This window comes from Amphibalanus amphitrite, unplaced genomic scaffold (genome assembly GCF_019059575.1).
Source record: "Amphibalanus amphitrite isolate SeventyFive unplaced genomic scaffold, NRLGWU_Aamphi_draft 000108F_arrow, whole genome shotgun sequence".
Lineage (NCBI taxonomy): Eukaryota > Metazoa > Arthropoda > Thecostraca > Balanomorpha > Balanidae > Amphibalanus > Amphibalanus amphitrite.
This window is the reverse complement of record NW_024881603.1, coordinates 173,104-183,865: the sequence shown is the minus strand read 5'-3', so window position 1 is coordinate 183,865 and position 10,762 is coordinate 173,104. Positions and strand designations below refer to the sequence as shown.

At 55.9% G+C, this 10,762-nt stretch overlaps 1 protein-coding gene across 1 annotated transcript; it reads left to right on the top strand.

Annotated features, from left to right (window-relative positions):
- The first annotated feature begins 4,882 nt into the window (after positions 1–4,882).
- LOC122380834 lies at positions 4,883–5,818 on the top strand. Its single transcript, XM_043364331.1, has one exon. The coding sequence runs from the start codon at positions 4,883–4,885 to the stop codon at positions 5,816–5,818; it is 936 nt and encodes a 311-aa protein (XP_043220266.1).
- Positions 5,819–10,762: the final 4,944 nt, after the last annotated feature.

Below are 10,762 nucleotides of genomic sequence, written 5' to 3'. Positions count from 1 at the left end.
TTTGGGGGTAGGTTAGGTTTTAGGTCAGCCGAGGAATGAGCCTGATATGGGACGCCACCTGCTGCGACACCTTCTCTGCAACTGCTGTCATCAGCTCTGCCTTGAGCCTGGCAGCGCCGCTCGATGTGCGGAAGGACACAAGCGCGTCCGATATGCCGCTCTCCGTGAGAGATACGTTTTCGTTCCTTTCGCGGTTGAGACATCCGGTGTCCTGGGTCCAGCGGCCACAGGTCTCATGAAGGAGCTTGGCCGTCGGCTGACGTCCCGCACCGGGGACAAACGGGAAACAGTCTGGCTGGCACAAAGAGTTTCGACCGCTGTGGCCTGTGGCCAGGGGCAACGCTGCCTCTGTGCTGGCCACAGCTAAGCCAGCAGCGACCAACAGACTGGGACCGTCACCGCCGTCATCCGGGATGCCACCGCCGCCACAGCCTGGGCTGACCCCGAGTGTATTTCTTGACCCCGAGCACGATCGCTTCTTCAATCGAGGCATCGAAGGACGAGTCAGCTGTGGGGCCGCCTCTGAACTCAGTGACTGACCCACCAGGCCATTCACCACCACTGACCCCTGCCTCATAAGTTTTGGATTGCTGACACATAATTTTCGTTCAAAGCGTGACACGAAATCTCCGGGGCCTTTCTCAACTCCCGTCAAATGTCTGCGACAGGCTCAAGTACCGTTCAAGTGCCCCATGGCTCATGAGCTTGCTTTTCACACAGGCTCCTAAGGAGCTCCACTGAGCTCTAAGAAACTTTCAGAGGGCCCAAACCGGCCTCTGAGAGTCCCGCACTGGTGTCCATGTTCTCTGAGGGCCCATACAGGGATCTTTGAGGACCTTATATAGGGGAGAGTGGGGAAAGATGCCCAGGGTTTTACTATGTCATATATTGTTCGAAAATGACGATCGGAAAGCAAAAACTTGGAGTTTCAACGGAAGCCGACATCATTTTTCTCCAAAAATATCACACTTTCGTGCTTGAAATATGATAACTTTTTTTTTGCTATTAAGCATTTTCCTGAAGAAGTGAAAGGGGGCATCTTACCCCACAGGGTGGGAAAGACGCCCCTGGCGTTGGGGAAGATGCCCCCTGCACTATAAGTGACATAAATGGGCACGTGAATCGCCTGAACGAATCAGTAGTCCCTTCGAACTTGCAGTAGACACCAAACGTCATCGTAAAGGCCCTCAAAAGTAGTCGTAAGGGGCTTCAGAGGTCATCGTTATGGCCATCATAGTCCAGCGCGGCCAAACAAGCCTCCGTGGTGGCGTTCGGAGACCACTGTGGGGCCCTTATAGGTCTTCATGATGCTTGAGGGCCCTCGAGCCCATCGTGGGGACCTCAGATGCCAGCGCGGCCCATGGAGCCAACGTGAGAGCCCTCAAGGGATGTCGTGAGGGGCCCTGGAGCCAATAATGGGGCCCACAGAGGCCGTCATGAGGGCTCTCAGAGTTAGATGCCGCCCAAAAAGTCGCTGTGTGGGCCGAGAGACCGGCATGGGGAGCACCCGACCGTACTGGACTCTCAGTAGTCCCAGATCGGCTTTTGTCTCTCATCACAAGTATGTAATAAATGATTTGACGGGCTGCTTGAAGGACAGCCTACGGATTTAGGGGGGCGTCTTTCCCCATCAGGACAGGGGGCATCTTACCCCAAGGTACCGAAGTAACATTAAATCAGTACACTTTGTTAGCCATAAAACTACACCCTGAAACAAACTGTTTGTGACACAGTACACACATGTTAATGTATCACGACTATAGCAAGGGACGCAAAAATTATCTACCTAGTACCTTCCTTGATATTTACAATGTTTTGGCACCAAAATATTTTTGAAAGCAGCAAATAAAAAACATGCAATCACCAGCCAGCCGTTGCCCAACTGAGCTTCGCAAATTTTTGTGCAGTTAACAAGGCAGGCTTCCGCTTTATGCTACGAACATTAATTTCCAGGTTCGATTCTTTGTTTCGCCGCTAGAGGGGGTGGGGCGTCTTTCCCACCCTCGGCATCTTACCCCACTCTCCCCTACCTATATGTAGACCTCTGAAGGGCCACACGAATCTTTGAGGATGCCTCCGAAAATTTCTGAGAACCTTCACTCAAAATTTCTGATAGTTCAGCCAAACTTTTGAGGCGACAGACTTTGCTAACCCCAAGCTGGCATCCGAGGGGTCACAACTCACGTGTCCCTCTGAGGGCCGCAACACATGTTTCTTATGTCCTACGTAGGGTCCTTGGGGATTCGACACAGACCCCGAGGGCTCACACTATCCGAGGGCTCCAGGTCTCCAGGCTCACCCTGGGCCTAGTCTCCTAGCGCCCGCCGCCCACACTGGCTTCTGAGGGTCCCACCTTGGGCTCGGAAAGCCCTAAAGCACCACATAATGCACATAAATATTTGGGGTAACCCACGCCGATCTCCGGGATCCAAAGCAGGCTTCTGGAGTCCACACTGACCCTGAGTGGCCTGAAATGGCCTGGAAGTCCCAAGCCTATCTCTAAGGGATCCCCTACCGCTATGCCGTGCGTAACTTTTGGTTCTGATCAGCCTTTTTTGTTCGCGTTTGCAGCGCTTCCCTTTACACGAAAAACGAGAAACTAGAAACTAGAAACTTCCCTTTTTGTTCACACTCGAGTGAACAAAACACTTCCTCTCACTGGAGCAAAGATGATGATGAATTGCTTCCGATTCACATTCCGACATTCACTCTCCGCCGAATGCCCAACCTAGCTACAATCGGCGGCTGGGATAAACCCTATGAGTATGCATTTCACGTAAAACCTCTGCATGCACGCGTGAATGGAGGTTTTAGCAGGGTGATCCGATTAAATGGAGCGTTTTTCACCTTTTTCTGGGTGATTGACCATGAGCGACGAGCGTCTGCACACTGCACAGGCCACAGGTGTAGTTGCCGCTGTGCGGAGGCGCGTCCGGTGCAGGGCGCGCGTGCGAGTTGTCGCGTGCGGCTGGGATTTGTTGTGGAAAATGTATCAGCGGTGAGTCGTGAGTCGTCGGCGAGAGGGAGCGCGGTAGGGAGCGGCGCGGGGCGGCCGCCGAGCGTTGTTTTTTGCGAAGTCGGTTTTATTTCTGTGCGAGTTTAAATACAAGCTATTTCGGCATTATGGCGACGAATGTGACAGTGTCATTGGACCAGGTTCCGGTGATGGCAAGTGCAGTGGCGCCGACAATCGTCCCGCGACCGGTGACAGCGCCGGTGCCGGTTGGTGATGGTGGTGTGACAGACTCGGCACCCGTCTCACAGCCTGTGGTCGCGGTACCGTCGGCACCTTTTGATGCGCGGCTGATACCGGAGTTTGACGGGACCGAAGATGTGGTTAGCTGCTGGCTGGCGCGTGCTGAGATGCTGTGCCAGCTGAGGGGAGTGGCCGCCGAGACTGTGATTCCTCTGCGCCTCGCTGGCGGTGCTTTCCACGTATGGTCCCAGCTGCCGGCGGCCAGTCGCTGCTCGCTGACGGCCGTGAGAGACGCCCTCCAGGCGGCGTTTGCTCTCGATGAGTACGCCGCCTATGAAGCGTTCGCCGCTCGGCGACTGATGGCAGGAGAGTCGGCGGACGTATTCCTCGCTGACCTCCGCCGGCTGGCGGCGCTGTTCGGAGGAGTGCCGGAGCGAGCGCTGGCCTGCGCATTCGTGGCAGGCCTGCCGGACAGCGTCCGGCAGATGATCCGCGCTGGCTGCCGGGCAGATGGACTGGACCTGTCATCGGTGCTGGCGCGCGCTCGCGCTGTGCTGACCGACGAGCGGCTCTCCGCAGCAGCAGCAGCGGCGCGTCGGACTGTGCCGCCGCCGGCTAGCCACCCATCTGCGGCGCCTGGACCCGGCCAGCCGCCGGGGCCGACGCGTGGACGGCCTCCGCGCGGTCCGCGTCCGCTGAGATGCTAGACCTGTGGAGAGCCCGGCCATATTGCTGCGAGATGTCCGCGTCGGTCGGAAAACGGAGCCGGAGGGGACGGGTCAGCACCGCCGTTCTCTCCTGCGCGACAGTGAGCGGTGCGCTGCCGATTACACGCCTGCACGTGGACGGACGAGAGTGCACGGTCCTCATCGACACCGGGAGCACCGACACCATCATCTACGCGCCATTCTGTGCGCAGTGGAGACGACGGGTGGTGCGCGTCACCACGATCAGCGGCGACGACCTGAAATGCAGCGGCATTGGCAGTGTAACGGTCGAGGCGCCGACGGGCCATCGTGCCGCGCTTGAAACGCTGGTGGTGGAGGAGCGGCCGCTCGGCGTGGACATGGTGCTCGGGGTCAGCGGTATCTCGGCTCTCGGGGGCGTGACGGTGCTGTCCCCCTCTGTGGTGCGGTTCTGTGGAGCAGTGTGTCGTGCGCCGCCAGACATTGAGACGCCGGACTTCCGGGTGCAGTTCAACGCGGCTGCCCGGAAGTGGTCGGTTGCATGGAAATGGTCCGATGGGATCGGACCCCAGTGCCTCACGAACGCTGTGCCGCAGTATGCTGTGCCGCCCACCGCTCGTCACGAGTTCGAGACTGAACTTTACGACTGGATAGAGCGGGGGTGGCTCGTGCCGTATGACGAGCGGCGGCAGGGGCCGCCGAAAGGGTTGGTGCCGCTAATGGCTATGGAGCAGCGCAATCGGGGTAAAGTTCGACCGGTGCTGGACTACCGGGAACTGAATGACTTTGTGCAGGCTCACACAGCTGACAGCGACGTGTGCGCGGAACAGCTCCGCAAGTGGCGCCGGCACGGCGCAAATGTGGCGGTCGTGGACCTGAAGCGTGCCTACCTCTAGCTGCACCTGGAGGAGCGACTCTGGCCGTTTCAGACGGTGATGGTGCGGGGCAGCGATTCTGCTTGACCCGCCTAGGTTTTGGTTTGAATATCGCGCCCCTCGTGATGAAGGCTGTCGTGCGTGCTGTGCTCGATCAGGACCCCGACATCGGGCGTGCCGTCCTCCCATATGTGGACGATCTCCTTGTAAATGAGGACATTGTCAGTGCCGAGCGCGTGGTGGCGCATTTCGCGCAGTTTGGGCTGGACTGTAAGCCGCCGGAGCGGGCGGCCAGTGGAGCGCGGCTCCTGGGCCTGCGGGTGCACGAGGAGAACGGGCAGCTGCGGTGGAAGCGGGACAATGCCGTGAGCGCGCCGCCAGAACGTGTGACTCGCCGATCTGTGTTCGCGTGGTGCGGACAGCTAGTGGCCCACGTACCAGTGTGTGGGTGGCTTCGACCCGCGGTCGCATGGCTTAAGCGGCGTGTAAATGAGCTGACGCGCGGATGGGACGACATCACTGGTGACGCCGCGCTGCGCGTGCAGATGGACTGTATCGCGAGTCGCCTCGCCAGTGACGACCCGGCCCGTGGCGTGTGGTGTGTCGACGGGGACGAGGTGGTCGCCTGGACAGACGCCAGCTCGCTGGCCACCGGAGTGGTCCTGGAAAACACAGACGGTGAGGTGATCGAGGATGCATGCTGGCTCAGGCGAGACGACGCTGTACACATAAATATGGCCGAACTCGACGCCGCTATTCGAGGCATTAACTTGGCTGTTGCGTGGGGCGCACGGAGAATCGATCTCCGAACCGACTCGGTGACGGTGAAGCGGTGGATCGACGACGCGATCAGTGGCCGCAAGCGCCTCCGTACTAAAGCCAGCGGTGAGCTGCTCATCCGACGGCGTGTGGCGATTATCCGTCAGCTGGTCATCGAGCTGGAGCTCCGTCTGACCGTGGCGCTCGTTCGATCGGCGGATAATCGCGCTGATGCACTGACTCGAGTGCCCAGGGAGTGGCTCCGAGACGATCTGACGTCGACAGTGAGCGCGCAGCCGTGAGCGCGGCTGGCGAGCCGTCGGCAGTGAGCGCAGCCGCTGTGAGCGCGGCTGCAGCGGGCGAGCCGTCGGCAGTGAGCGCGGCCTCTGTGAGCGCGGCTGCAGCGGGCGAGTCGTCAGCAGTGAGCGCGGCCGCTGTGAGTGCGGCTGCAGCGGGCGAGCCGTCGGCAGTGAGTGCGGCCGCTGTGAGCGCGGCTGCATCGGATGAACCGTCGGCAGTAAGCGCGGCCACAGCGGACGAGCCGAACGCTGTAAACGCGAGCCTCGATGGTGCAGAGAGCGTGGCTGAAGTGCACGAGCGACCTGGTCATCCGGGCGTCCGACGGACATTGTATTTTGCTCGCCGATGTATCGGCCGCGTCTCGAGAGACCAGGTACGCGCCGTGGTGACAAATTGTGATGTCTGTCGAGCGATCGACCCGGCTCCAGTAAAGTGGCGACACGGGTCGTTGGGTGTACCACAGACGTGGCACAGACTGGCCATTGATATAACTCATTATGGGGGCCATCCGTACCTCAGTGTAATCGACTGCGGGCCGTCGCGGTTCACTGTATGGCGGCCGCTGCGACGGCAGGACAGTGTGTGCGTTATTCAGTGGCTGGAGGAAATATTTTTTGATCGAGGAGCTCCGGCGAAGCTGTTGTGTGATAACGATCCTGTGTTCCGCGGCCGACCGTTTGCCGTGCTCGCCGCGCGCTGGGGAGTGGCGGTGAGGTTCCGGGCGGCCCATGCACCGAGCGGGAACGGTGTCATCGAGCGCTGCCACCGGACAGTGAAAGTGATCGCCGCCCGGAAACGGTGCGATATCGCCGAGGCGGTACACTTGTATAACGTGACGCCGCGTGACGGCGAGGCGGTGGCCAGCGCCCCGTTTTGTGGCGTGTACAGGTACGAGCCGAGTGACTGTGTGCGGTTGCCGGCTGCTCCGCCAGGGACGGCCGCGGACGGTGGGGCCGGGGCGCGGGAGCTCCCTGCGGTGGAGACGGGCCCATACACAGTCGGAGACGCGGTGTGGGTGCGCCGCCGTGGGACGCGCTGCACGGAGCCGTCCCGCCGGGGTACCGTCACGGCGGTGGTCTCTCCGCAGGTTGTCGATGTGGACGGTATGCCACGACACGTCAGGGATTTGCGGCGCAGAAATAGTGAGCCGCCCCCATGTGCTGAAATTGACGCGGACGACCCCATCTACGTGATGGATCCCCCGTCTCTCCCAGTCCTCCAGCCGGCTCCAGTTGAGCAGGGGCCGGAGTTATGCGACGCTCCAGCGCCGGAGCCTCCTGCCGTGGCTCCTCGGCGAAGTCAGCGCACCCCAGTGGCGGCGGAAGCAGGGGGGCAAGGGGGGCAGCTGCACCCTAAAGCTATGGAAAGGGGCGCCTCGAAAATCTTTAGAGGAGGCAGGAAGTTAAGAGGTGCGGCAGCCATAAAGCTGAGCAGTGCGACACCGCAACTGATAAAGGCACTTGTGACACGAAGAGGGTGGCAATGACGTGGGAAAAGTATCTTTTGATATGCTGAAGAGTGGAGGGCATCCTTATCTGAAACAAAGGCAGATGCTGCCGACCCTGTCGAATATAATCTTGCCAGGCGATAAAGGCTAGGAGGGCGCAGCCACTCGAGAAGCGCGCCATGCGGAAGAGGGGCGCCTGCATGCGAAAGAAGGGCGCCTGTGTGTGGGACGAAAAAGAAACATTTATGGAGACGTCTTTGAAGGCGATAGCCTCCGAACGCCAACACGAACATATGAGGGCTTATAGCGTTGCAGGCTCCATGCGACAAAAAGGGGCGCCTGATGGCCGATATGCGAGAGGAAATTAGTTTGTGTAACATTTATCGGGGGCGGTTTGCCGTTTACAACATATGAATGTTAAGGGAGGTCCGAGATTGGGGCCTGTAAAATTGCACTGTCCGTATGGGCGGTTACACTCCTAGTGCTAGGGCGTATTTTGCGTTTTTTTTTTTACTGGGGAGATGATTAGGACCAGGAATAGCACTCTGCAAACTTCTATGGGCGCCTGTATAGGGGCGAAACTGATTTTCCAGTGGAGGGACGGCCATCGGCATTGTGGGGCGGCATTCATTCCACTGGGGCGTCTGCCAGTGTTGAAGGGCGGGATTCATTTCAATGGGGCGCCCGTTGGTGTTGATGGGCGACATGTATCACCTGGGGCGCCTATCGGAGATTGGGGCGGCATTAATTTCACTGAGGCGCCTATCGGCGTTGACGGGTGGTATTTATTCATCCGGGGCGCTTATCGGTGGTATAGGCCGGCATTCGCTTCACTGAGGTGCCTATCGGTGTTTTAAGGCGGCAGTAAATCCACTGGTGTCTGGGGCGCCTACCGGCGTCGAAAGGCGACATTCATAATTCATTTCACTGGGAGGCATATTGGTGTTGATGTGTAACATTCATTCTCCTGGGGCGCCCGGCAATGAGGGGGCGGCATTTATTCCGTTCCCCTGGGATGGGCCCCTATCGGTGTGGAGGCGTCGCCGTCGTATTACTTTGAAATGGGGGCACCTCTGGATGGTAGTAGATGCATTCATTTCGCTGGGACACCTACCAGCGTTGATTGCCTGTATTCATTCATTTCGGGCTCCTATCGGTGTTGAAAGGCGCATTTATTTCACTGGGGCGTCACAAACCTGCTACTCCCACCATAAACCTCAGCCTATTCACTTCACGTTAGCAGTAACTAGAAGTCTCTTAGGGGGGATCCATAGGGGGAGGCTTAGTCTCGGCATAGTCTCGGGTATCATTGCGTCGCGTCGGAGCGATTAGAAACCGGGTTCTAACGATCGAAATTTCGCAGCTCTAACCAACTTGCCGGGAGGACGGATGCAACTTAAACGCAATTTAAATGAGTGTTTTTTTTTTTAACAATTCTCTGTCACCGAGTTAGTGTTATGGATTCGGCGCCTTATTCACTAGTCCACACGAAGGTATTGGAACCGTGGAACTCTTTTCGATATGCCTTATTCGGAGAATCTTATGATATGGTGATGAGGTTGTTTCTAAACGAATATTATGAAGGTTATATTTACGCTATGGAATGTACCTAACTATTTCTCGTTACATAAAAACTGTAAATTCTGAACGTGTTAACAGGTACAACACATTGTCAAACGTCTCTTCACTGTTTGTGTTACTACAACCGTGTATATGGTAAGGGGCGCCCAGCGGGAAGGGGCGCTTCAATATCGTTTGCACCCCTATCCTAGAATACCTTCCGCCGCCACTGGCGCACCCGCCGTCCTCCGCAAGGATGTTTCTGTGAGGGATGTAAATGATCCTCAGGATCAGGGGGAGGTGTAGTTGCCGCTGTGCGGAGGCGCGTCCGGTGCAGGGCGCGCGTGCGAGTTGTCGCGTGCGGCTGGGATTTGTTGTGGAAAATCAAGGCCCTAAAACATAAGGTTGGACGAAGTTTTCTACCAAAAATGTACTAGAATAGCGCACGAGTCAAAGCTATTTCCGTTGTTTCTTTACAAATATGTCGCTAACAAGCTTTTTCTGTAATAAATCATTATTTCGAAGTTAAGCAACCAGTTGCTATAAATTCGATAAGCAAACACTTATTTTTTATATAAAAGCCTAGCTGATATAGTCCAACTCTAGTTGAATAATCAAGTAGCTACTAAATTTTCCAGATGTGACACATATTGCGCACTTCAGACAAATGCGTTGCTAGGGCGTTGCTAAGGACTCTTTCGCATGTATAGGGGGTTTTTGTTATGAAGTGAGGGAAGTGAGATGGACAGGCTTTTAATTTTTTTTCTGGTTTTCTAGGACGGTCTCAGTTATTTAACTTGACATACTTTTCTTGCTTTTTTATCCGAGGCTTTTTCAATAATTGATAGATTCCAGCGTGGAAATAAAAGGGCGAGCAGGCCACAGGGGTAAGAGCAAGTCGACTGATAGCGAAATAAAAGGTAGAAATGTCTGTTCCATTAGAAATTTAATGTGATGTGATGGAACATGAAGCAACAGGATCAGACGCAAGAACCACCTATTGCAGAACCAGCAAGCGCCATGCAATCAAAAAGCAGTCATGGTAACGTTTGATTAGCTTTCAGAAAACCTTGGAAGACGCAAGACGGTGAGCAATGAAAGAGATCTTACAAGACCAGTAGTTACTTGAAAACGAGAGCCGCCAGGAAAATCAGTAGATTCTTCAATGGCAACACATCTCAACATCTATCTAGCAATTATTTGCACCAGCGAGGTGCTATCATTGTGTTTTGTGTCTGTATCCCTAACTGCTCAAAAAATATTTGTCAATAAATAAACAAACAAAATAATACGTCTTTTTCTACTGAAAGTAAAGTCCTCCAAGTGGCAGGGGATGAATGATAGAAGGTACCTACCTAATTAATTGTCATCTATTCATTCAATTCATAGGCAATTCAGGGGCATCGATCGGCAGCGCCCTTACTGCATGGTACTGCGGATCGTCGATGGGTTTCTTGATGACTCCGACTCTGACTCAGACTTTCAAAAATCAACTCTGACTGATTTCAAATGTCGGCTCTGACTGACTCCGACTCCACAGCCCTAGCAGGTCTGCGGAGTGCGGAGGCAATGGTTTTTTTGGTGACTCCGACTCCGACTCCGACTCCGACCCCGACTCTGGCTTTCAAAATCGACTCTGACACTGACTCTGGTCAGAACTGTCGACTCCGACCGACTGCAACTCCGACTACGGAACCCTGAAAGGTCTGCGGAGGGGATCGAATTTCGGTGACTGACTCAGACTCCAGGCTTTTAAAATCTACTCTGACTCATACTCGACGACTCAGGTCAGAACTGTCAACTCCGACCGACTTCATGACTCCGACTCCGGAGCCCTATTGGCAGCTATCACGCCAGGGAGCTGCAAATCGTATGTTCCGTGGCGGTTTATGGCATTAAAGTCGATAATGCGGCTGAATCGCACTATGAAACACCCTTA

What these genes read in the sequence shown, in the direction of transcription:
- LOC122380834 (XM_043364331.1), top strand. Translation starts at nt 4,883, where the DNA reads ATGAAGGCTGTCGTGCGTGCTGTGCTCGATCAGGACCCCGACATCGGG.